The sequence below is a fragment of the Myodes glareolus genome, chromosome 2, assembly GCF_982192425.1.
Source record: "Myodes glareolus chromosome 2, mMyoGla1.1, whole genome shotgun sequence".
NCBI classification, from domain to species: Eukaryota; Metazoa; Chordata; class Mammalia; order Rodentia; family Cricetidae; genus Myodes; species Myodes glareolus.
Genome location: NC_142027.1, coordinates 51,159,891 through 51,186,496, shown reverse-complemented (window position 1 = coordinate 51,186,496; position 26,606 = coordinate 51,159,891). Strand labels below are relative to the sequence as shown.

The 26,606-nt window shown below is 44.8% G+C and overlaps 1 protein-coding gene across 2 annotated transcripts in view; it reads left to right on the top strand.

Annotated features, from left to right (window-relative positions):
• Sidt1 (SID1 transmembrane family member 1) overlaps nt 1–26,606 on the top strand; it is a 91,996-nt gene that overhangs the window by 48,957 nt on the left and 16,433 nt on the right. For both annotated transcript variants that reach the window (XM_085685594.2, XM_085685595.2), the window contains exons 8-18: nt 975–1,046; nt 1,641–1,734; nt 10,121–10,164; nt 16,301–16,366; nt 17,974–18,119; nt 19,260–19,333; nt 20,616–20,682; nt 22,739–22,812; nt 23,701–23,824; nt 23,997–24,114; nt 25,934–26,070. In XM_085685594.2, the coding sequence (XP_085541720.2) occupies nt 975–1,046; nt 1,641–1,734; nt 10,121–10,164; nt 16,301–16,366; nt 17,974–18,119; nt 19,260–19,333; nt 20,616–20,682; nt 22,739–22,812; nt 23,701–23,824; nt 23,997–24,114; nt 25,934–26,070 (1,016 nt within the window). The remainder of the gene's footprint in view (nt 1–974; nt 1,047–1,640; nt 1,735–10,120; nt 10,165–16,300; nt 16,367–17,973; nt 18,120–19,259; nt 19,334–20,615; nt 20,683–22,738; nt 22,813–23,700; nt 23,825–23,996; nt 24,115–25,933; nt 26,071–26,606) is intronic.

Here is a 26,606-nt window from a genome sequence, read left to right as displayed (position 1 = left end):
TCAGCTCCAACAAGTTCTCTCTCTCTCTCTCTCTCTCTCTCTCTCTCTCTCTCTCTCTCTCTCTCTTTCTCCCTCCCTCCCACCCTCTCCCTCCCACCCTCTTTCCTACCCTCCCTCCCCCCTCGCTCTGTCTCCCTCTCTCTCTTTCACACACACATACACGAGAAAGAGAATGGATGCAATAAAAACATTATTAAAATTCCATTTCCTAATATGGAAACACTTATATGGATCAGCAGTCAGCCCTTCCACAAGAATACACAAGGAAAATCTAGAATTTGCCATCCCAGTTGCCAAAATTGTCCCTAACAAGACAGAATGAAAGCCAAATGTGATGACTTAACCCTGGTAACTGGGGGTTACATAAGCTCCAGTATATATGAAAATACTTGTGTTGCCCAGAGAGAATAGACCATTAATTGAGAACACAGACCCTTTGCCATTGAGTCATATGTCACCAACACAGAGGCTCCCTTGGGGTCAGGTGACATTTCTGCTTGTGTGTGCCTTTCTCTTAATTGTGTAGTTCTATAGGTTTGCCAGTGTCTAATGTTCCTTGATAACCTCTAGAGCCTTTGATGATTATGTTAAAAACAAACAAACAAACAGATTTTCACTGGCTAGGAAAAATGAAAGCTAAAGGGGACATAGCTGTCTGTTCGGGGCACATTTTTCTTGAGATGTTTGTGGACATCAGGAGAAAAGTCACGTCTTTTCCAATGGAGAAGGAAGGCTGCTGTGGCATGACGTTTGTGTCAGTTAGTGCTCCTAAAATGCAACCAACCAAGGGCCAGTCTGAGAGTCTTAGCCGGAGGGAGCCCAGAGGTGTCAGATGGCTTTTGCTCCAGCTGTTGTTCAGCAGTCAGAGCGGATTCTGGTTGTCGTATAGCACAGCCATTCTGGGTGGAGGGTGAGAGACTAATATCTGAGTTGCTGTGCTTTGGGGTTTTTGTTGTTGTTGTTGTTGTTACCAGAAAATGAAAATCAGACCTGGAATCTACAACGATCAAAGAACCTGGAAGTGACCATTGTCCCATCTATCGAAGGTTGGTTTTGGCTCTGGAGTATGGTGGAGAGATTCTTGTGTTAGGAGATCTGTCATGTAATTAGATATTAATCTTCCACTCAAACGGAGCCAGCCTAAGAATACTAAAGCCTATTTAACTTAGAGCTAGAACTACATCTTTCTGAAGAGGAAGAGGCAGGCTAGGGGTGTGGTTTGGCGGCAGAGTGCTTGCCTAACTTGCATGAGGTCCTCCAGCATAGAAAAGAGTGGGGATGGGGGGGTGTGATAGAGAGAGAGAGGGATGCGGGAAGGGAAAGAAGAGGGGAGAGAAGGGGAAATAAAGGAAATGAGGGAAGAAGGAGAAAAAAAGAGACTCAATTCTAGACTTGTATACTATCTCCCCTCACCCCTACTCCCACCCCACCCCACCTCACCCCTGCTTCCAAGGACAGCCATCACTATGAAGCTGCTTGTGGATACCATAGGGTGGCCTCCCATAGTTTTGCGCCTTCAGTGAAAATCTTATTGGGACTTAAGAATGGATGTGATGGCGGCTGATTTTTTAAGCTGTGCTGTTCCCAGTATAGTCCTGTTCCCACGGGCAAGCTGGCTGAAGCTGCTTCTTTCTCCCCAGGATCTGTGTATGTGAAATCCAGTCTCTTCAGTGTCTTCATCTTCTTGGGTTTCTATATGGGATACCTGCTCGCTGTGTTATTTCATCATGTCAGGTAGGTCCATGGTGTCTTCATCTCCTTGGTCTCTCCACGTGATGCTTAGAGCGCTGGCTGGCTTGGGAACACGTTGACTGGTCACTAACTGAGATCTCGGGCAAGCTGCCTGTCCTCTTGTACCCGTACTTAAGGTTTTTTTGTCTGTGAAATGAGGTGATAATTGGCTCACTTGCAGATCTGAAGTCAACGTTCCACATAGCATGCTGGTAGGGTTTTCACTATGCAGCATTGGGTGCATTTTAGGAGCACTAACTGACACAAACGTCATGCCACAGCAGCCTTCCTTCTCCACTGGAAAGGACGTGACCTTTCTCCTGTGATTTACAGCGAATGTTCTCAATGAAGCAACTAGATTGTTTTTATGCCTGAGAATATTCGCTGTCAATCACACTGACTGTAGGAAATCATCAGCTTTTCCCAGCATAGAGTCTAGAAACAGACTTAAGCATTCTGTAGAGGGTAAGTTTAACGCCTAAATAAACCTCAAGGTACAGTCGGTAGCAGGAGTGATGTGCTTTGACACATATTACCAGGTGCACAAATTTCCCAGAGAAACGTTCCTTCTGTAGAAAAGGGAGAAGTAACTATGTTGCAATTCGATCAAAGAAATTCCCCTTCCTAAGAATTTGAAGCCCCTGGTTAAAAACATAAGCAAATAAATAAAATGTTACAACACTTTTTGCCTCTCTCAGCTGGACTGAGCTTTGAGGATTCTGTTTCTGTTATGCTTTCTGAGAAACAACTACAAAAGCATGGCAGGAGACTTCCAATAAACAAATGATTTAAGCACGGAAAGAAAGAAAATAGAAAGGCAGAAGGAGCCATGCGCACAAGGCAAGGCGCACACCAGCTGTGAGAAGAACTCACCGACAGCAATCTCTGCAGCCAAGACCGGAAACAACTCTCTTCTACACTCTCAGAAAACCTTTGCGTTGAGACACTGCCTTCAAAATCCCCCACTCCCTTCCTGGGAGCATGCCTAGCACCCCAACACTCAGGAGGGAGAGGAGACTGGGAAGTGTCACTACTACTTCTGGGAAGTAACTACACAGAGAGTTCAAGGCCAACCTGAGCTACAGCATGAAGACCCTATCTCAGGAAACCAAGGGCAGGAATGGGACTTCGTGCTAAGCGCTTCCCTAGTGTGTACGGGTCTTGGGTCCTAGCTGCAGCACAACTGAAAACCTAAACAAATACAGGTCCACCGCCAGCCAAACCTGAGTGGATTTAAGCACCAAAATAGTTAAGCATTTATGCATTATAAATCATTTGAAAAAATGGAAATTTAGGAAGAAATAAAAATCCAGTGAATTCAACAAATCTAGAACAACAGCTGTCCATCAGAGAAAGGCATTCCCAGCAAATACTGATGCTAAAATGAATGTATCTCGCCTATAGCAGACCAAGAGCTGACTAGTAAACAGAGAAAGTGCTGGGGTTGGAAAATCATTTGCAAACATCACAGCTAACAGTAGCTCAGGTTAAGACTCGTCTATAGGTCCAGGTCTGGTGGCACAGCCTGTCCTCTCAGCTACTCAGGAGCTACCTGAGCTACAGAGTGAGTCTTATTAGCCCGAGCAACTTAGTGAGACCCTGCCTCAAAATGAAAAGTTAAAAAACCAAAACAGTCCGTGGCTGTAGCTCTGTGGTAGACCAGTTGCCTGGCACATGCTAAACCTTAGCTGCAACCCCAACACTAAGAGAGGAAAGCAAAGTCACCAGTGAATGCTAAATTGAGGTGGGGAGTCAGACGAGGAACAGGGTGTTTGTGTGGCTTTCTAAGCTGCTAAGCCATGTGGGAAAAATTAATAAGTATTTAGTGGGGAAATAAAATACACTGACCTATCAATCAATATAAATGCTATCAAGGTCAGCAATGTGTGCCTCCAGATGTGATGCCACCCTGAGAGGGACACAGCTTACTCCTTGTAGCTTCCTATCAATGTAGATTTTGAATCTAATCAAGTGGAAACATTAGGTACAAAACCTGTGGTAAAGGAGTGAAAGGGAAGGCAAGGGATGTGCTCAGAGGAGTTGATAGGCATGAAACTAAGCCAGCACTTGACCTCAGATTGGCTCTGGCACCAAATGAAAAAGCATGCTATAAAGGATAGTTTTAGGCCAGTTGAAATTAGAGACAAACAGTAGAGGAAAGAGCCTGTAATCCCAGCTACTCTGGGTATAAAGGAGGAAGATCTTGAATTCAAGGTCAGCCGGAGCTACAGAGGGATTCAAGACCAGCCTGGACGATTTGTGGAGACCCTGCCTCCAAACCAAAAGGAAGCAGTGGGATGGGGTATAACTCAGTGGCAGAGTGATTGCTAACATACACAAAGCCCTAGACTCAATACCCAGAATTGAAAGAATTTGATATTTTCCTCACTCTACAGAAATATTGAGGGTAAAATCTATAACAACTTCAAATGACTTTCAAATGGTACAGAAAAGTTAATATGCATATAGATGACAAATGTTAGATATTTAATATACATGTAGATGACCACATACTATAAATTAACATATATGTAGATGAATACATGGTATACATTTAGAAGATGAGAGGAGAGGACAGGAGAAAGAGAGAGAGAGAGAGCGTGCTAACACCAGGCAAGAGGATTGTGAATTATTCCAGGTCAGTCTGAGCTACCGGGTGAGATCCTTTCCAAGAAGAAAGGAAGGGAGGGAGGGAGGGAGAGAGAGGGAGGGAGGGAGGGAGAGAGGGAGGGAGGGGAGGCAGGCAGAGAGAAGGAGGGAGAGAAGGAGAGAGAGTTGGGAGGACCAGAAAGGCTAACAGTAGGGAATCTAGGTAAAGGATGTATTGGTAGATAGTCTATATCCCATTTCTCTACTCATCCTTGAAACAGCTTTGTAAATTTAAAATTATTTTAAAATATAAAATTAAAAACAGAGCTAGACATGGTGGTACCTGTTTGATCCCAGGGCTCAGCACTCAGGAGTTGGAGGCAGGAGGATCGGGAGTTCAAAGTCATTTGTCTTTGGCTACATAGTCTGTTTGAGACTAAATGAACTACATCCTGACTTTAAGGAGGAAAAAAGTGTTGAAAACAAAAGCTTGGGATGTAGGCAAATCTCATATCTGGAAAGTACATACACGAAGGGGTACCAGTTTACTCTAAAAGTTACTACTTCTAACGTGTTGAATATATCTGCCTATCTATCTGACACTGTGCTGAGCCCTCAGGGGATCTCATCTGATGCCCCAGCCACTATCACTGGACTACTGTGGTTGTTAATATGTGGAAGCTTAATGAAACTGAAGCTCAGAGAGGTGAAGCAATTTGATCAAGTGTTCACAGCCAGTCCCTGAAGGAGTTAGGATCTGAGCTCAGGAGGCCTGGCTCTAGAGCCTAACGTCTTCAACGGGCTCAATCAAAGTGGGTCTTGGCATATGCATGTGACTGATGACAGTCCCGGGCCAATGAAATGTGACCATCAGCCTATACCTCAGAAGGCTATCATTCTACGAGGGCCCAAAACATTCCCGTTTTGCCTCACGCAGTTCCAGTGTCCCAGTAAAGAGCCAGTATTCTGCCTCTCAGCAAGGCTTCCTTCTTATGTTTTAGGTTGAGGAAACAGAATTATTTCTCTTTAGCCAGCTACCATGTGCCATCAACCCGGAAAGAGATGAAATGGGAGCTAATGGCTCGCGGTTTGCCACCACCTCCAAAGCTGTTGTTCGGCAGCTGAAGGGAGCAGAGTCTCTAACGTTGTGCTTGAAAGTTCGCAGCAGATGACTTTGCCACCGTCAAGTGCACAAGCGTAGACACTTTCCAGATAGAGACAAACAGAAATAGAAACCTGGAGACACAGAGCCATTTGGCATTCTAAACAGGGGATAGACTGAGGGAAAATGCTAAGAGAACCTTTCCTCCACTGGGCTGAGTGAAGCAAAGATTTCCACTCCACTCTGTGAAGCTCTCTTAGCCTAATGCCGTTGCTCGGTGGGCCCTTATGTTTTATTATTAACACACGTGGGATTTATAGCCCACACTATGAGTCCAGAAGAAACACTTGTAGGACATGACCCTAGGTCTTGGGGAGCTAAGCGCTTTCCCAAGGGTCACACAAATACCCTCTCCTTCCCACGTCCTTCCTGTCTCAGCTTGTATCATCACCCTGCCGTGGATGTGCAGGCTTCGTCAAGCACTGAATATGTGTTCTTTTTTTTTATCACCCCTGCCCCCCGACACTCTCTTAAGTCTGACCTCCCAGTACTGGGGACTTATCCTTATCATTGATTCTTTAACCCACTGCCATGTTGTCACTGTAAATGTACAGTCTACAGCAGTTGCGGAAGACCACGGGTCAGCGAATGGTTCTGTTTTGATTGATAGCTCCAAATGACATGTCTAGAAAAATGACTTCTTTGAGAAAAAAAAAACAACAACACAAACCATCAATTCATGTCTTCATAGTATACAATCCAGAGACTTAGTCTTATCCCAGTTGGGCTCAGGAATCTCAGCTAGATATGGTCACGAAATGTGACCTGCTGGCAGGTCGAAGAAACTGTCAATCCTAGAATGGCCTCAGTGGCACTCGGTCTCAATACTCCAGCAGGCCAGCCTGGGATTGTGGGACCTCAGGAAAGCACACAAGTGCAAGCCTCAGGTTACAGGCTCAGAGGTATTCCCCCTTACCTCCTGGAGGATGAATGGGTCATGAGGCTAGCCCAGTTTCCAGACTAATAGTCCGTGTGCATGCGTCCATCTCAGCCAGCCTAGCATAGCTCCCGCTTATTGTTTTAAATGTACTAATTAGATATTTCCTTCCTCACCTTAGCTGTGAAAATTACTTAACTCCTCTCATGAAAAACTCTACAAGTTCCAGGGAACTAATTCAAGCATGGGTAAAGTTCATGACTCTAAATATATTATATTATAAATTATAATTTTTTTCAGAAAGACCTTCCCCACAGCATCCTTCTGGATGGAATAGTCTGGCTGATTCCTATCAAGTACCAACTTATTTTTTTAAAAACAAAACAAAACAAAATAGAAGTTAGCAAATTCATCCTAAAACACACATGAAGATGCAAAAGACACGGAATAGCCAAGAGCTTTTCATTTACGCGTATGTTATTTTCTGTATCTACTCAAGTCTGGTGACCACAAGTGAAAAAATAGAGGCTATGTGTCCTTCTGAGAGTGGCTTAATTCACTTAATATAATTATTTTCAATTGCATCCATTTCCTGTAAATGGCATAACTTCATTCTTCATTGTGTATATATGTCATAATTTTTTTATCCGTTCCACCGTTGTTCGACACCTAGGTTGACTCTGTAACTAAGTTATTTCATAATTTTTTTATCCGTTCCTCCATTGTTCGACACCTAGGTTGACTCTGTAACTAAGTTATTTTGAACAGTGCAGCAATAAAGACTGGTGTGAGGGTGTTTCTGGGACACACAGACTTGGAATGGCAAGGGTGGGTCATTGGGTCGATAGAATTGTTTGTTCAGTTTTTTGAGAAGCCTCCATGATGACGCCACAGTGGCGGGGCTGCTTTATTTCAGCCCCCTGCAGGGTATAATGATTTCCCTTGTCCAGCGCTTTTCCAGTATTTGTTATTACTCTTTGCTTTTCTTTTTCTTTTTTTCTTTTTATTTTTCAAGACAGGGTTTCTCCATGCAGTCCTTACTGTCCTGGAACTCCCTCTGTAGACCAGGCTGTCCTCAAACTCACAGAGATTGGTGTGCCTCTGCCTCCCAAGTGCTGAGATTAAGTCATACACCACCACCACCACCCAGCTTGTTTTCTTGATGACTTTGTCAGGTGAAAACTCAATGTGTTTTGGTTTGGATTTCTCTCATGACTACTGAGGCTGAGTTTTGTTTTGTTTTTTTTTGTTTGTTTGTTTGTTTGTTTGCTTTGTTTTGTTTTGGGGTTTTTTGGGGTTTTTTTTTGGTTTTTTTAGTGTTTATTGACCATTTGTATCTTCACTCTGGAGAACTGCCTGTTCATTTAATTAGCCCATTTATTGATTGGGTTGATTGGTTGTTTGCATCGTTCTCTTTCTTTTATTTATTCTTTTTTATTTTAGATACTAATCCTCCATCGTTTGTATAGCCGGTCAAGGTTTTATTCCATTCTATAGGCAGCCTCTTCGCTTGGTTAACTGTTTCCTTTGCTATATAGCGAGAATACACAACCAAATCTTGAATTAAAATAACAAAATTTAGAGGACTTGACACTTCCTGATATCAGAGCTTATTCCAAGGCCTTGACAATCAAGACTCTGCAGCTGACAGCCCCGTGGGCTAGAGGAGGGAGGACACAAACAAACTCTTCTGGGAAAATGTTTATATTTTGAGTGTGCATGTGCATGCATGCACACACATGCCTGGGCACAAGTCACACATGTGGAGCTCAGAGGATAACTTGTGGGAGTTATGGAGGTGTTTCTCTCCCTCCACGACCTGGCTTCCAAGGGACCAAACTCAAGTTTCTGGGCTCAGCAGCAAATGCTGCTGCCCATTGGGCTCTCATGACAACTCTGTGAATAACCTCTTTCTTAATGGTCAGTGTTCTACAAAACAGTTCAGTAGAGAAAAGCTGTTTCTTCCAACATGTGGTGCTATTAAAACTAGATGTCACATGACAAAAGAAATAGTGATGCTGGCTCCTACCTCATACCATACACAGATGTTAATTCAAACGTGGATCAAAAACCTAAGTTTAAAAGCTAGAACCATAGAACTCTAAAGAGAAAATATGGGTGTAAATTATGGTCTTGGATTAGGTAATTCTTTCTTACTCACCAAAAGTACAATAAAAAATGTTTAAATTGAACTTAATGAGCAATGAAACACTCTATGCTTCAACAATCCCATCCAATAAGGTAATACTGTTGTCCACAATGTGGGATACAAACATTGCAAATCATATAGCTAATCTAGTAAGTGGTTAGTATCTAGACAATACTAAAAATTGTTACAACTCAGCAATAGAAAGAGATCATTTAAAAGCGGGTTAAGAGGCTGAAGAGATAGCTCAGAAGTTAAGAGGACTTCCAGCTCCTCCAAAGGGCCCAAGTTTAATTTCCAGCACCAGTTTGTTCAGGGGCTCACAACCACCTGTTAACTCTAGATTCAGAGGATCCAGCGCCCTCTTCTGGCCCCCGTGGACATTGCACTCATGTGCACATACCTGGACTCAGACAAACACACATACACATAAGTTTAAAAAATTAAATTGTTAAAAAAAATGGGTGAAAGATTTAAACAGATACTTCAAAGAAGATGCATGGATGACCAACAAGCATGTGAGCAGCCATTCATCAATAGTTCTCAGGGAAATGCAAATCAAAGCTGCATTGACGTGTCCAACTCCAAAGGTTTGACATAATACAAACTTTTAAATAGAAGATGAGACTTGGCAGAGTTGTAGAAAAAAAGTGGGAATCTTTGGCTGTGGAATGTGAAATGGTGCTTTCTCTACAGTCCTTGTGGAAAACAGTTCGGGAGAGTAAAACACAGAGTAGCCTCAGGCTTCCCCTACTTACATACTCAGGAGAAGTGAAGATGTATCTATAGAAAAAAAACATGAACACAAGTGGTCATTGCGGTGTTGTTTTACTGCACAGCAAACAGAAACAATAGGAAGTACTCATCGAGGGAAAACAAATAAAATACAGTACACACAAACACTGGAATATATATATATACACACACACACACACACACACACACACACACACACACACACATTGAAGCACCAATACATGCTACAGTATGGATTAACCTTTAAAATGTGCTATATCAAGGAAATCAGTCAAAAAAGTTCATGTGTACAATGGTTTCATTTATATAAATTGTCTAGAAGAGGTAAATTTGCAAAGACAGAAAGCAGATGAAAAACGGCTAGGGGACGGCGGAGAAGGGAGAGTTAAGTGTAACAGACACTGCTCTTTGGGGTGAAGGCACAAAATATTCTAAAATTAGATCATGGTGACAACTGCGTAAGTATTTGAATATATTAAAACATACTGAATTGTGTGTTTGAAAGACACATGTTGTGATGTTAAGTTTATATCTGAAAATAAGTGAATGTTAATAAACAATGTACATGCCTGAGAATGGACTCACTGGGCCATATGATCAGTCTGTTTGGCTCTCTGAGGACTTGCCAAACTATCACCCAAAGTGGCTGTGCCATTTTAAAGTCCTGCCAGTAATTTCTCCAAAGGCCATTTTTAAGTGATCGTGGAAGACAAATTTTCAATGGAATGTATAGGAAGTTAGTGGAAAATGCTGAATCTTAAGAGGATGTGGACAGGTGTATATACAGATGTGGACAGGTGTGTATACAGATGTGGACAGGTGTGTATACAGATGTGTTTGTATCTATGCTTGCTTGCAGGTTCCAGAGGAAATCCATTGATGGGAGTTTTGGTTCCAGTGATGGTAAGAGCATTCCTCGGCTAATTCCTAATCCCGAATGATGTGCAAGGTGCGGCCACATCCTTTTGAGCACCTTTTGCCTCTCTTCTCTTTCCCCCTTTGATTCTTATCCTCTCATCCACGGGCTTTCTACAGAAGGCCAGGCTAGTGAGAAACAGTTTTATAGTTGGTAGCTATTGAGATGTGGGGACCACACAAAGAATCTGTACCCAGAATTCCCTTCAATTATTCATAGAGCCCTTGCCAACTGCTCATCTCTTTCAGACGTTGTCTCTGCACTAGGATGAGTCTGACTGCTCACACCTGCTTGCATCCCTAAGCTGACTTGGGAAAAGCAGTGAGAATGTGTTATGTCAACCCTCATGCAGTGTGCCTTCCCTTTGTGTACTTGTTTGAGCATCTAGAAAATAAAAATATTTGAGACTAACAAGCACAATAAAAGATGTAATAATTGAGGAACCCAGTATAAATACCTACCTGACCCATCCCCTCCACTCTGCGAATTCCCACAAAGGATTTTAATTGTCCAGTATTTTTTACTGAAACTTAAGACTTCACATGTGCTCAGTTTGACAAAGCCCAGATAGCCATAAGCTCCTAGGTTGTTTAGAAGGAGTGAGAATTGAAAATGGCAGATGGGATGGACTTCATTTGAAGGCAGGTGTAGTCAATATTTAGTTCTGTGCTTTCCACACGAGTCCAGAGAATCCTAGAAAGATACCAACTGGCTGCTGCCTCCGCCCAGCAGGATTTTCTCCCTTGGCTGGAAGGCTTTTTGCTGTTTACCTTTGTCTTCCTTAAGAAACAGCTAGTGTGTTTTTCCAGCGCCCCCTCCCTGCACCCAGGCCCTTTGTTTGAATAACTGTTCAATATAAAAGGCTGAAAAGAACACCTGCTCCTGGCGGTCTAAAAGGCCAAGCTCTGCTGCCGCTGTTGTTTGTAAAACGTTTCAGTCCGCCTGCCTGGACCTCATCTTTTCCACCATATTCCCCAGGTTTTGCTAATAATAGCAAAATATACATAACATAAATGTAAAATATATAAAATAAATTAGGCCCTTTAGAATTTGGGCTTAAATCCAGTAGGTTCGATTTTGTTAGGTGCCCTCTGAATGGAAGGTTTGTTGTTTCTTTCAAGGTATAAATGATGTAATTTTGTGATTGCTATAATCACTACAAGAATTCATGTTCAGAAGGATCCCTTAAACAGTGAAACATACATCAGTGGGGCTCAGGCCTGAACCAGATCGTTGTTGAAAATCAGGCACACTGCAGACAGCTGAGAAGCAGAAGCACCCTTCAGTTGACAGACACCAGTGATGAAGGTGTATCCATCTGTTCACATGGATCCACACAGCAATGGTGGTCACCGCAGGATGTACTTCTATTCCAGAGGATCCTCAGTCTGCAAATCCAGGGAGGGGAGATTCTAGGGTGGAGGGAGTGTGGTGCTTTCTTCTTCTTCTTCTTCTTCTTCTTCTTCTTCTTCTTCTTCTTCTTCTTCTTCTTCTTCTTCTTCTTCTTCTTCTTCTTCTCCTTCTCCTTCTCCTTCTCCTTCTCCTTCTCCTTCTCCTTCTCCTTCTTCTCCTTCTTCTCCTCCTCCTCCTCCTCCTTCTTCTTCTCCTCCTCCTCCTCCTTCTCCTTCTTCTTCTTCTTCTTCCTCCTCCTCTTTCTCCTTTTCCTCCTCCTTCTTCTTTTTGGTCCATGGCTGTGATACTTTATTTTTTATTGAGTTCTATTAAGCTCTACATTTTTCTCTGCTTTCCCTCTGCCTCTTCCCTCCCCTTCAACCCTCTCCCAAGGTCCCCATGCTCCCAATTTACTCAGAAGATCTTGTCTTTTTCTACTTCCCATGTAGATTAGATCTATGTAAGTCTCTCTTAGGGTCCTCATTGTTGTCTAGGTTCTCTGAGATGATGAATTGTAGGCTGGTTTTCTTTGCTTTATGTTTAAAAACCACTTATGAGTGAGTACATGTGATAATTGTCTTTCTGGGTCTGGGTTACCTCACTCAAAATGATGTTTTCTAGCTCCGTCCATTTGCCTGCAAAATTCAAGATGTTGTTATTTTTTCTGCTGTGTAATACTCCATTGTGTAAATGTACCACATTTTCCTTATCCATTCTTCGGTCGAGGGGCATCTGTTTCCCTGTCAGCCCCTGAACGCTTTCCTTTACACTGAGGGATAATGGGGGAGACAGGTCAAGGCTCATATTCTTTGTGGCAATGTCAGAAGACCCCCCCCCAACTTCTTCTCATGATCGCCTGGTGTAGAGTGTATCATATCCTTATTGTTTGTTTGTTTATTTATTTATTTATTTTCTTTTGAGACAGGGTTTCTCTGTGGCTTTGGAGCCTGTCCTAGAACTAGCTCTTGTAGACCAGGCTGGCCTCAAACTCACAGAGATCCACTTGCCTCTGCCTTCCAAGTGCTGGGATTAAAGGCGTGCGCCACCACCGCCCAGCTGTATCCTTATTGTCAAATAAATAAGACACTATATAGCGATAGTTGCATGGCTGGGGTGTAGCTCATGTGGCAGAGTACCACCCTATCTTCCCCTAAGCCCTGGGCTAAACCCCCAGCACCATATAAACTGGTTGAGTTGGGCATGCCTGTAATCCTAGCACTTAGGAGGTGGAGGCGGGGGATCAGAAGTCTTCCAGATCATCCTTTGAAGTACATAGTGAATTCAAGACCAGCCCAGGATGCATGAGACTTTCTCTCAAAAGAGGGGGGCCAAGTAAATGTAGTTTTAGAATTATTACTAAGTCCTCTCTCTCTCAGACCATAATTTTTCTCAACACCAACATTATTGACATTATAAGATTCATAATTCTTTGTTGTTTGGGATGTTCTATACACTGTTGGATTAAAGTACACTTCCTCCTTGGGATAACTACAAGTGTCTTGGTCACCCACAGCCAGATATCGTCCTGGGGTAAAACTGGAGAGTCACCAATGTGCGTACATCAGCCGCGGACCTCAGGTTGGGGACACCCAAAGAAAACAGGTGTTTTGGGGGCTGGAGAGATGGCTCAGAGGTTAAGAGCATTGCCTGCTCTTCCAAAGGTCCTGAGTTCAATTCCCAACAACCACATAGTGGTTTACAACCATCTGTAATGAGATTTGGTGCCCTCTTCTGACATGCAGATACACATGCAGGCAGAATAATACTATATACATAATAAATAAAATATTTTTAAATAAAAGAAAACAGGTGTTTTCATCCATTCAGGAAGTAGAAAACAGGTATGCTTGCCACAGAGGGCTATGAAACAGGAAGAGAGCTGAGAAGCTCCAGGCAGAGCTGGCAACACCGCCAGTGTCCCGTGACCTTCAGGCTTCTGGAGCTGAGCCTGGTGAGATCTGTCAGGAGAGAGCCAGAGAGGCGTGTGCTACCAGAGGACACTCAGGGGCAGAACCTTGGGGGGGAAGTGAGGCTACAGAAATGTCTTTCTCTCCCATCAGCAAGACCAACTGTCTGTGAGAAGCTCAAAGCAACAGGAAAGACTCCGAGGGCTGGGCTCGGAGCAAATGCTAGAAGCAGGTTCGCAAAGCGGAAGAAATCCCATGAGACTTCTCGTGTTGTACTGTCCACTCGCTGGGAAGCTGGACACTTTGCCAGCATGTGGTCATTATTTTGCTGTGTGTGTGTACGCACATACACACACACACACACACACACAGAGAGAGAGAGAGAGAGAGAGAGAGAGAGAGAGAGAGAGAGAAATATGTTATCCTCTTAAGTATATACAACAAAATAAATTTTGCAAAAAGAAGGTGAATTTTAGTAGCTGCAGCTCAACGGGCTGCCCCTTGTCCATTTTCTGGCTGGCCAGGGAAACTACTTGATCTCTCAGCACCTCTATTTTATCATCTTTAAAATGGTGGTAATAGTAGCCCTTACCTCTTAGGGCTGTTGAAAAGTCAGCATGGAGTCATGGCAGCATCTGCCACAGCAATGAGGCCACCAGGAGTGGTGGTGGTTCTGGTAACAGCAGTGCTTGTGGTCAACAGGAGCAGGAACCGCAGCCAAACTCTGCTTTATAGTGAAGCCAGAACTGACCCAAGTGAGAAGGAGACAGCCAAATTTGATTCTTAACATTCAAGAGTCTGAAGCTATGTTGGTAATATAGCTCAATGAGAGTGTTTGCCTATCACATGCAAGGCCCCCATACAATACAATGTGTCTAAAGAGAATTGTTTCTCGGCTTTGAACTTGGGCATAAAGCATGCATGATGTTGACATCATGCTGTGTACTCTTAAGTGAACCCAAGGAAGTACAGAGACCTGAGCTCTCTAAATAATAAATATATCAAGCCCAGAAACAATGCCAGGGAGCATGCTTGCTGAACGTCAGAGTCTACATCCTGCAGGCCCTGGAAACACCCTGGCCAGGCAAGAACGCTACATCAGCTCCAAGTCTCACAGACCGGCTGAGGCAGCCCTTAGCTCGTTCACTGAAGGGAGAAAGAAAAATCAATCTCCCAGGCTGGCAGATTTGTCGCCTGTCTGAAAATCTTTACATATATTGGCACTTAGTTTTTTTTCTCTGGCGGAAATCAATAGGGGCACCATGAGTTTAAAAATAAAAAACATGTAATGAAGCCTGGCGAGTTGACCTCAAAAGCTATGACTTTTTGAGAGTCCATCAGTGGAGCAAAGTCTGAAAGTGGGAGGAGGAAAGTTGACTGTGACCAGGAAGTGCTCAGAGCATTCGCATCTTTTTTACGTGGGTGGCACATTGTTGCTTTTGTGTAATGACAAATGACGTCTTCAGTAAAGTCACTGAGATATATGCACACAGATGTTTCCGAATATTAGGTACATTCACTGAAAGTACTTCCCTACCACAGCGTAAGACACCGCTGAGTTCCCCAGGGATGTGGCTAAGTGGTAGAGAGATTGCATGAAACATGAAAGGGCCTGGATCCACGTCCCCAAATCATATTGAAATAGAAGGGAAAAGGAGGGAGGGAGGCAGCGAGAGAAAAAGAATGAGTCACTCTGAGCCCTTGTGTCAGTCTTGTGACTGATGAGAGCAACTCTCAGCAAGAGGGGCTGCTCAAAACTCCCACCAACCGTTCAATATCTAAGTTCTCGGCAAAGTTCCGAGGGCAGGGAAGGAATGTTGTCTCGGATTCCCGGGATGAGTTTGGCTCCAGCAGACCCTGTGGCCCTAGGTCAGAGAAGCTGCCTGGCTGGCTGCTAATTTGCAGTCTCTGCTCTCAGCCCATTTTTCCTAAGTCTCAGAAACGGATTAACCGTAAGGAATAACACTTTTCCTGGTAGTCACAGAGCAGACTGCAGGGACTTTCCTGTTACATGTGGTGGGGTGACTCCTGAGGCACCCCTGGACTCTCAGAGACAGGGGGCCACTCTCCTTGTTACCAGGAGCCCTGGGCTTCACTGAGAATGTTAGGGTCTGCTTTAATCTGTCAACCACCCGTCAGCGGCAGATGGACCTAATCAACCTTCTTGAGAGCCCTCAAAATAACGTGGGCTTCTCCCACGCTGTCAACTGCTGTGCTCATCACTCTTGGCTCTAGTGAGTGGTGTGATGTCCTTCTTACCTGTAGTTAGGATGCTTTAAATAAACCCCAAACGACTGTGGCTGTGTCTCTTCGGCACTTGCCACGGTGATTCTAGACCCACACTCCTTTGCTCCTACAACTCTGCTGTACTGCGAAGTGAACTTGTCTTCTGTAGAGTCAAATGTTCACATGTAAGACATTTGGGGACAGATGATCTAAGCTGTAACTACCCAAACATGTCACTGCAGAACCAAAGTCTATCTGTACCGAAATGAGGGTGGCTATGTTTCGATCCAACTCTGTTCTTGAATATTGAAATTTCAATTTTGTGCAAGCTTTACATGCCATGAGATATTATAGTTCCTTTGAATTTTCTCCACAAACTAAGAGATTTTAAAACAAGTCTTCTTTTATGGACCATACAGAAAGTGGTGGCAGGCTGTATCTGATCTGTGAACCCACAGTGATGATTTCCCACATTAAAGTGGGAAGAAAATCGAATTTAAAGATGGCTGCTTAGTGATTCGCCTACTTCAGGTTGTGTGGTTTTACTTCAGCAGCTGAGACTAAACCATCTCTCTCTCTCTTTTGTTTCCTGCTGCAGGAAATATGGCTGTGTCACATCCCATCACTGCCAGCACACCGGAAGGGAGCAACTATGGGGCAATCGGTACTTCCTACAATGAGTCCTTGTGTAGAACTCTGTCCTTATTCTACAGAGATTAGCGCACTGGGTTCTCTAGCCACTGATCATTGTGAGCATGAGCAAACCAGCCCACGGAGGAACAGCCCGATGAAACCGCTCTTACATCTAAAAGACGTACTGGCTGGGTATCCTGGGAAGTTCCTTCCAGTCCTCTCTAGGTTCTATTGTTCTGCTTCTTGGATCTGCTATACTTGAGCAGAACTCACTACAGTGGTTGCCATCAACGCCTAAGGCTCCCTTGGGACTTAACTTTTTTATTACACTTTTATTTCTTTGTTTTGGGGACGGAGCATGTGCTGCTGTGCATATTGGGGATCACAGGACAACTTGCGGTGTTTGGTTCTGTCCTTCTACCATGTGGGCCCCAGAGACTGAACTCAGATCAGTGGGTGTGGCAGCAGGCACCTGTTACCCACTGAGCCGTCTCACCCGTCCCTTGGGCACTGAAACTCTTATTTGTTTATCTGTAGTGTGTGCATGTGTCTGTCGTGTGTGCGGGTGCACATGAGTGGAGAGGTCAGAGACCCTTCTAACTCACTCTCTTCTGCTACTCTGTGGGATGTGGGATCATACTCAGATCCTCAGGCCTGCACAGAACGTCCTCTACCCTTGAGTCTAGGACTTGAAAGGACACGACACAGCCAGCCACTGTCACTGACCGAGTCACTTCCTTCTCAGGTGTCAGTGGAGTAGGGCGTTAGCAGACTAAAGCAGTTGCTGCGAGTCAGCATAGCTAGAACCGAACAGTCTTGACTAAGTTCACACCGAGTCTACTCAGGGCCACTCAGTTGTTCACTGGGCAAAGCCTAGATGTCGTGAAGCAGACTAAAGGGAACCAGACCACCCCTCCACACCTGCCTTGGAAGGCAGCAGTGCCTGGGCTGCCTGCCCCTGCCACGAATGGTGTGTCTTCAACAGCCTCCCAGAGGGCCTGTCGCACTGCTCTGTTGTTCTGGAACTCTGAGCATGTAGGCTCAGTGCAGGCTGCTTATTTTTAGTCCTGTTAAAACAGGATTTTTTTTAAACCATCTGAACAGAAGGAATAAAGCGGAAGGTAGGTTCAGCCCATGCACTCGAGCTGCACAGAGCCCATCTGCTCTAGAACATTCCTGAGAACAGAAGAGTCCCTCCTGAAAATGTTGTTTTCGTTACGTAACGATAGAAATGCCATGTGGGGGATTTCTCTCGGTAAATAGTCTGCGAAAAGTGTATAGCAGTTGGATGTGTATGTGTTCACCCACATGCATGATAGAAGCTATCTATAACCCTGTATGTGTGTCCTTATACATCTGTGTTCATACCTTAAAAGATGAAACATGAACCACAAGCACAATGCTATGAGCAGATGCCATGCTGTTCTTTGTAGTCAGCCCTAGAATAGACACATCAGGTCTGAAATGGGAGGAAAGAGAGAATGGAGGCCGCGCTAGAAGGCAGCAGAGGGGCGGCCTGTCCTGTTGGCAAAGAGTTCATTGGGACCAACTCGGGATTTTCCGGACTAAGGACTGCGCTTTCTGCAGAGGAAGGGACTGCATAGGCAGTTCTCGGATTAAGAGAGTTTTCTGTTTCAGATGAGTCGAGTTCCAGTCCCGGAAGACAGATGTCTCCCTCCCATGGCGGGCAGCCGTGCCACTCAGACACGGACAGCTCCGTGGAGGAGAGTGACTTCGACACCATGCCAGACATTGAAAGCGACAAAAACATCATCCGGACCAAGGTACCAAGGCTCCCTGGCCGTAGTTGTTGAAATGGAAGAAGGTTTGGTAGTGAAGTAAACGCCATCAGTGCCTCGGTTTCCTTAATATTTTTTTCCTTTGAAGGGAGGTCAAACCTTCTGAAGGATTTAGGTGAAACATAGCGAGAGCCCAAGGCAATCGCCTCTTCGTCAGACGAAGCAGAACAAGGCCTTCCACAGCCTCAGCACCCGAGTGTTGGTGAACAGGGACCCAGCCATATGGAGACTGGGATTTGCCCCAGGGCTGCTCTAGTACCTGTCCTCATTTCTGTGCACACCACACGTGAGAGCAAAGCCAATTTCTTTCCAGCCTATGTTTAATATATTGTACTTTACCTGCCAGAAGGTATGAGCCAGAAATCACAGAGTTTCAAACATATGCAATTCAGGAATGGCAGAGTGAGCAGATCTGAAAGCTGAGCGCCAGTACTTCTGATAGGTAGAATTCCTGCAGCAGCCGGACCCTCGGTGTGCCAAGAATAGGAGTGTTGTTAGAGCCTGTGGGCCCCAACATAGATTACTATTTTCCCTAACTGGACTGGTATGAAGAGGCAAGGAATAATCAGAACAGCTTACACGGTCATCATGGAAGGGCATCTCAGGCTTCTCTCCTGAAGATCTCCCCGCGTTTATTCTCCAAGCAGCTTTTATACCAACACATAAACTGAGCGGGGGGGGGGGGGGGGGGGGGGATACACCAGCATTCTGTCTCCTAGGCAACCAGGTGAATGGCATTTTGTCACGTCTCCATCTACCTGTCTGCTGTGTGTGCTAGCTGTCACGTAGGCTTGAATCAGCATCTCTATAAGGCATCCTCCAAATTACAAAGAATGAAGCAACAAACATCCTGACCTTTTGTTAGGCAGTGACAGCCTGTCTGCAGGGCTATGTGACCACCTCAGATGGGGCCTATGACTTTAGCACCTGGCAGCCACCATATAGAAATATGGGCCTACAGAGTGTTTTTATCGCAGTATCTGGAGAAAAGCAAAACCAAAGGAAACATCTTGATGAATAATGTTAATCCCCAGGGGGCTACACTGAACTTTCTAAGGTTCTCCCTGTGTCCTATACAAGAAAAGCCAAGCTCAACTCTGCACTCTCTTCCTGTTGATGTCTTAGATATTCCTGTACCTGTCGGATCTGTCCAGGAAGGATCGGAGAATTGTCAGCAAAAAGTCGAAGATTTATTTTTGGTAAGTAGATGACCAGTGGGATCCTGGTTTCCTTAAAAAATATTGAATTACTTAAATCCGTTTGTTTTGATGCCCGTGTGTACGACAGTGCTAGAGATCAAACCCAGGCCCACACTTACTGGGGAAGGCGAGTCCTCTACCACTGAGCTACAGGCTCGGCCTCTGCATTCTTTAAATTTAAGTTTTTCCTTGTAAAAGCTATTACCACTTCTATCGTGAGGAGTTAGTGTTTAGTAAGGCTTGCTGTGGATGACGACACCTCCAACTTGTAACAAAAAAGACCTGCAATGTGGCCACACTCATGGCATGTCCTTCTGCCCAGTCAAGAGGCTGAGCTGCCTACAGAGGGGCTTCCCTCTGCTTAGAAAGCTCTAAACTGTGGTCTTTTGTCACACACACACACACACACACACACACACACACACACACACACACCTTTTTACTTTCTGGAGAATCCTCCTACTTCTGGAAGCAGACATTAGAATGAAGTCAGAGAGCCAAATGAAATTTCATAGCTGAGCTATGTTTTGGAACTAAGTGTTATTTAAGAGTCTCCACCAAGCCGGGTGGTGGCACACACTTTTAATCCCAGCACTGGGGAGGCAGAGGCAGGCGGATCTCTGTGAGTTCGAGGCTAGCCTGGTCTACAAGAGCCCCCACAATTTATTCCTTGCTGATTCCTTGCACTCTAACCATATTTAGTCTAACAATGTATGTTTGGTATGATTTGTATAGATGGTATGGTTAGATAAGAAGTAGATTTTATTTTGTTTTACAAATGATTATACAAAGAAGAAGGAAGGAGGAGGAGGAAGAACTTTAGCTTCTTGAGTGCCAATAGTTAGTTTAAAATACTGATTTCAGGTCCGCATGGGGGCTTGTCCGGAACCACAGCTCTTGAAATCACCGTGGGTTCAAGACCAGCTTTGTCAAATAGCAAGTTCTAGGCCAGTCAGGGCTACACAGCAAGACTCCGTCTCCAATAAATTAAATAAATGAATGATTCGATGATTTTAGTTAACAGTGCAAGGATTCTTTGCTATAACCAAACCAATGGCAGTAACCCAGGTAAGTTTTATTTGCTTCCCTGTGTCCACTTTGGTCCAAATCCTGTCTACCAAACGTTCACATGCACAGGAAAGGACAGGCAGACTTCAGAATCAGGAGCCATACCCCCAGCTTCTGTTGCTTTTACAAGCTAAGTGTGGAGTTGTAAGGTGGACAAGCTGAGCAGAGTCCAGTGTTATCCTGGGGTCACCGTGTATGGTTCATTCTGTCGCAGGAACATCATCACCATCGCCGTGTTTTACGCACTGCCCGTGATGCAGCTTGTTATCACCTACCAGACGGTAAGTGCTGCGCAGGCGCCAGCTTCCGGTAAGTGCTGCGCAGGCGCCAGCTTCCTTCCCTAGGGAAGGTCGTCACTCTGGCTTCCAGGGAGCTGTTTAGCTTGGGAGCAGTTCAAAAACTAATTTATTAAAGATTTTTTAAAATTTCCCCCATCTCCTGTGTGTGTGTGAGTGCAAGATACACACACACACACACACACACACACACACACACAGAGAGAGAGAGAGAGAGAGAGAGAGAGAGAGAGAGATGCCTGAAGAAACAATAGGTACTGAATCTCCTGGAACTGAAGGTACAATCAGTTGTGAGTTACCTGCCATGGTGCTGTGCATGGAACTCAAGTCCTTTGGAAGAGCAGTGTGTGCTTGTAACCACTAAGCCAACTTAGCCACTCGTCAGTCGCAAGCGCTATATTTTTTGGTTAATTGTTTTTTTGAAGCAAGGTTTCTCTATTTCGTAGTTCTTACTGTACTGGAACTAAATGTATAGACGGGGCTGGCTTTGAAGTCATAGATCCGTCTGCCTCTGTCTCCCGTGTGCTAGGATGAAAGACATATGCACCAGCCTCCACGAGATTTCCCATTCCGGTTCCAATTGGCCTTCTCCATTAGCTACTTCATCTCTGAGACCTTTTCCGCCTATTTCCCAATTATTTCATCGCAAAAGACCTGGCACCTTATATTGGACCTTACCAACATAAAACCAGTCGTTCAGCCATGATGCCTATCCATAGCACCTCTTATTTCTCATTCTGAGTGTGTGGCCATCCGGAAACAGTAAGCGGAGTAAAGTTCTAGACTTGGACTGTAGCTCAGTGGGGAGAGTTTGCCTAGAAGGCGTGAAACTGTTCAACTCCAGCACCTCACAAACAAATGTAACATGGCCGTGACCCCAGCAAGAGGAACAAAGATGCCAGAGGATCAGAAGTTCAAGGTCATCTCAGGTAGTGAGTTCTAGACCAGCCTGGGCAACCAACATGAAACTGCTTCAGAAAGTAAAACAAAAAAAAGATCTCCAGACTTGTCAAAAGAGGCCAGAAGTCTAATTTAGCCTGTACCTGCTCATTGGGGATAGTCTGTAAAACTATAAAAGGCTTCACAAGGGGCTGGAGAGAAGTGACTCTGCGGCTAAGAACACATGTAGCTCTTGCAGAGGTCCCAGGTTCCCAGTGCCCACATGGCCGCTCACAACTGTCTGTAATTCCAGTTCCAGGGGAATCCAGTACCCTCTTCTGACCTCCATGGATGTCAGGCACATGAGCAGTACACAGGCATACATATAAGCAAAACACTCATAAACACAAAATAAATAAATCTTTTCCAAACGGTTTAAAAGCAGTTTTGTGAAACTAACAAATTATTAAACCAAGAACAAAACATTAAAAATTTGATGAAAAAATTCACACTAAAACAGCTGAAGAATGCCCACTGCTCCTTCATAGAACTCTGGATCCAAGTCACCAAAGTAGAAATTTAATTGAGATCCATATTTCTAAGTATAAATTTTCTAGAAATTATAAGATCTGAGAAGGTCCATTTAGAATGATATGTGGTTAAGGACATTTTATGCACCGTCCCTCAATTTTTACTATGTGTTAAAATCACATGGGGCACTTTTAAGAATCACGGGGTCCTGGGTGGTGCCCCACATCAAGTAGATCAGCGCCTCAGGAAGTAGAACCGTGCATCAGTTGTTGAAATCCCCTGAGTTCTCTGCATAGCCAAGCCAGTGATGTAAAATATTTAGTTCATTCATACTCATTACATAATGAAGACAAAGTCTCTATGAGGTTTGAACACCACTGTTTATAATCTAAATAGTCTCTCCATCCACGACACCCTGTCAGAAGCTCAGCTTGCTATGGTTTGGGTAGGTTCTTGATGGAGAAGGAGCTAGACAAGGAAAACTAGATACTTCCTCCCTGGCTGCTAGGTGGGGCACTCGGAGGATGGAACGTCTCCATTTCCTCCGAGCCCGTTCTGTTCTTGGTGACTTTGGGCCGTCTCAGAGGATGGAGAAAAGCCACATTTCCTCTTCTCTCACTTGATTTTATAGGTGGTAAATGTCACTGGCAACCAGGACATCTGTTACTACAACTTCCTCTGTGCCCACCCCTGGGGCGTCCTGAGGTAAACCCAGCCCACTGGTTCCTCATGAAGCAGTAGAGTCTTTCTGTCTGACTTAAGGTTTTGAAAGCATGAAAAACAACTGAAGAAAGTACCCTAGTCAGGACAAAGAGGAATTAAAGTCAGTTGTAGAGACCAAGTACGCTTCTCTCCCAGACAATATCCCTAAGAGCGGCCTGCTGAGGTTTTTAAAAGCCAGATCCCCAGCTATGGGTGGCACATGCCCATGAACTTGAGTTAGTGGTCAGCTCTCATTCAGTCTGCTCAGTGAGAGGCAGGCATTATTAGTGCCACCATTTTAGATGAAGATGCTAAAACTTAGACAGGTAAGGTTTCCTGACTTTGGTTCCCTTATTTCTTCGTAATGCCAGAGTTCATCCACAAACCTAAAGCCCCCAGAACCTGGTGAAAAAAATTTCTTCCTGAGAGGTAGGAACCCAACTTCTTGCTACAGAGCAGAACCAGACTTGATTTCCTGAAATACAGCCACTGTCAGTGATGCACCTGTGCTTATTCTGAAATCCACAGCTGGCGACCTGAATGTTGGCACACTGTGGGTCCGCCAATGAGTGTCACAGGTGGAGCATAAATTCTTGTCTGTCTCTGGACCAGCTCTTTATCAGGACTCAGGCCAGGGCTGTGAGGACAAGAGATGATCAGGCGGGTGTTAGGGATGGTGAGCAGGCATCCCTGAGAAGATACAGTTAGGTTAAGTCAAATGAGCGCCTTCAAATCAAGAAGTTAAATTAAAGAGGATTCCTGGCGATTGTCCAAGCCTGAAGGCCCAGGGAAAAGTCAGTTGTGAAAGGCACCAAATGCCGAAGTCCCCAGCTCATTTTTGCGTGGGTCCCCGTGAGGGCTTTCACACTCATGTCTCACTCCTCTCCACAGTGCCTTCAATAATATCCTCAGTAACCTGGGCCACGTGCTCCTGGGCTTTCTCTTCCTGCTGATAGTGCTGCGCCGGGACCTCCTCCATCGAAAAGCCCTGGAAGCGAAAGACATCTTTGCCATGGTGAGGAGAAACCGCGGCACAAACCAAAGGCACAAACTGGGAGGGACCATGATTTCAAGTGGCCCCACCAAAGGGAGGGACATCTGGCTTGGTGATGTGGGGATGTGTGTAGAGCCGCTGAGGCCACCGTTCAGGATTGTCTTCCTACTGACAGCGCTTCTCCTTTTTCCAGGAGTACGGGATTCCCAAACACTTCGGTCTCTTCTATGCCATGGGCATTGCGCTGATGATGGAGGGCGTCCTCAGTGCTTGCTACCACGTCTGCCCGAATTACTCCAACTTCCAGTTCGGTAATTAGAACGTATATCAGTGATAGATTCAAGTTACAGGAGTCTTATCCTGGAGCCCTTCTGAAAGCATCAAATTCATACTTGCAAGAACTAAAAGGCATTTGAGGTGGGCTAAAATGATTCGAGTGTTCCTTGCCACTGAGTGAGATTTCTGTATACTATACCTTTAATTTGTTCGTTCTGCACTGAATGCTGATGCCACGGTGCAACACAGTGTCAGTGGCCAAGCTAAATGTCACTGCCCTTCAGGCTTCCCTTGGTGTAACTTACATAGTGAAGTAGTTAGCCTGCTCTGGGGGCAAAGTAACAGAACGCTCCATTTACAGTCAACTAACCGATTAGGCCATCACACTGCCTGCTCTCTGTCTGGAAGGCAGAGGGAGGAAGGGCATTGTGACTGCTTCACTTGAGGGCTCTGCCTCTATCTTCCCCATGTGACCCTTTGTATGTCCCTATACTGTGTGTTGATTTTCTCCCAAGGGTAACTTCTCTCACGATGGCCAAGCATATCCATAGCATAACCTGATTTCAAGTCTCCTTCTCCAGGTTCAGAGCAGGTTCAAGGTGGCCTGCAGGGGTCTTAGAGCGAGGAAACCTCTTCCTAAGAAACCTCGGGATAACGTTCCCTCATACCTCAGTATTTCTAATGGTCATAGTACATTCCTGAATCATTCCCTAGGTAATGGTTAGCTCAGGTCTAGGCTGCTACATCCATCAGCAAAGTAAATTGGATTAACTTTGGACCAGTCAGACCCATCCTTTCCAAGAGTAGGGTTAGCTTCTCTTGAGTCTGGAAAGATGTATAGTTCTGATTGGAAAGATGGCAGATACCAAGTTAGTATTAAAATGATATTAAGAATGAAGGAGAGTGGTGGTCTCTGCCTGTAAAATTAGTGTTTCTGGGAAGCTGAGGTAAGAAGACCTCCATTACTAGACTCCATAGAGTGAGAGCCATCTAAAGAGACACAAGAAGAAGAGAATAAAAATGTGGAAAATAAAAGCTGCACACCCCTGCTCACGCTCAAATATAATGATATTTTATGTAGTCAATTTATATTTTTTTGATACAAAGTCTCACTATGTAGCCATGGTTCTTCTAGAATTTGTTATGTAGACCAGGCTGGCCTCAAACTCACAGAGATCTGCCGGTCTCCGCCTCCTGGGTGCTGAGGCTGCCGCTACCACCACCTACGGAACTTCATAATCGCCTGGCTTGTGCACCTTCTGTTTTCTGTTTGACAAATTTCTCCCCAGCATGTTAATTCCCACCTGAACTAGCTGTGTGAGGGCTTTTATTTCCCACATTGCCCTTAGCACTGGCCACTGACAGGCTTGTCCATATTTTACAGAAGTTCTGAGTAGCATGGGCACCTCATTGTTTTGCCTCCTGTCCCCATAACAGGACAGCAGCTTAGCCTCATTTAGTGAGTAGCTGTCTCCTGGCATTGCTGTGCATGGAGATATGGCAGTGATCGTGGCTACATTTCGGAGTGCTGAGAACAGTTCCTCCTCCACACACACCCTCATTACTGTCACTCTGCCTAAACTATCACCATTACAGGATTTTTTGTTTTGTCACTGTTGTCCAATGTAAAGTTTAGAGTGCACATCCCCTTGCCAGAGAGGCAGCTGCTTACCTACCCCATCAGATGTTTCCCTTCTGTAAACCAAAATACATTGGCGGGTGGCGAAGGGTTAGAAATAGGGGACATGGCAGCAAATAGTCAGCTAACTGAGGCCAGGGGCCAGGCAGAAGCTGAAGAAGAGCCTGGGGTGTTATGGCCTGTCACCCACTGAACTTTTTGGCTTGGGTCCTCAGACACTTCCTTCATGTACATGATTGCGGGCCTCTGCATGCTGAAGCTCTATCAGGCCCGCCACCCAGACATCAACGCCAGCGCCTACTCTGCCTACGCCTCCTTCGCGGCGGTCATCACACTTACGGTCCTCGGAGTGGTGGGTCCCTCTCTGTCTGCCTCAGTCTGGCTCTGGAGACATGTCCCCTTTAGGGGGGGATTTGCTGTTTGTGTCTCTTTGTGGGGCTTCGGGTGTGTGTATTTGGGTCTCTTCATGGCACTCTGGCTGGGTTACTAGCTGAAGGATTCTAAGCATGTGACAATCGCCTGTAAAAAAAAAAAAAGGCTGAGGGTGGTTTTTATATTAAAATGGAGGAATCTGAATCATGTCAAAACTGGAATCAATAATCTAAGCTGATTGAGAAACCAACCCGAGAGACAAACTATTTTTAAATGTCCGTGGACAGCAGTTACTGGCAACCTTCGGTTATTTGAAGAGCATTCTCCCCAGCTCTGGACCAACTGTCCATCCATTGTTGTTCTATTACATTCCATCTCTCCCTCCTCCGTTTTCATTTGGCTAGATAGCCATTGTTCTTTCTGTCCACTGTACAGAAAGATCCCTGTGCGTTTTGAGGTAAGAAAACAAAATGCACGTGGGGCTAGGTGGCTTTTTAAAAATAGTTTTACTTATTC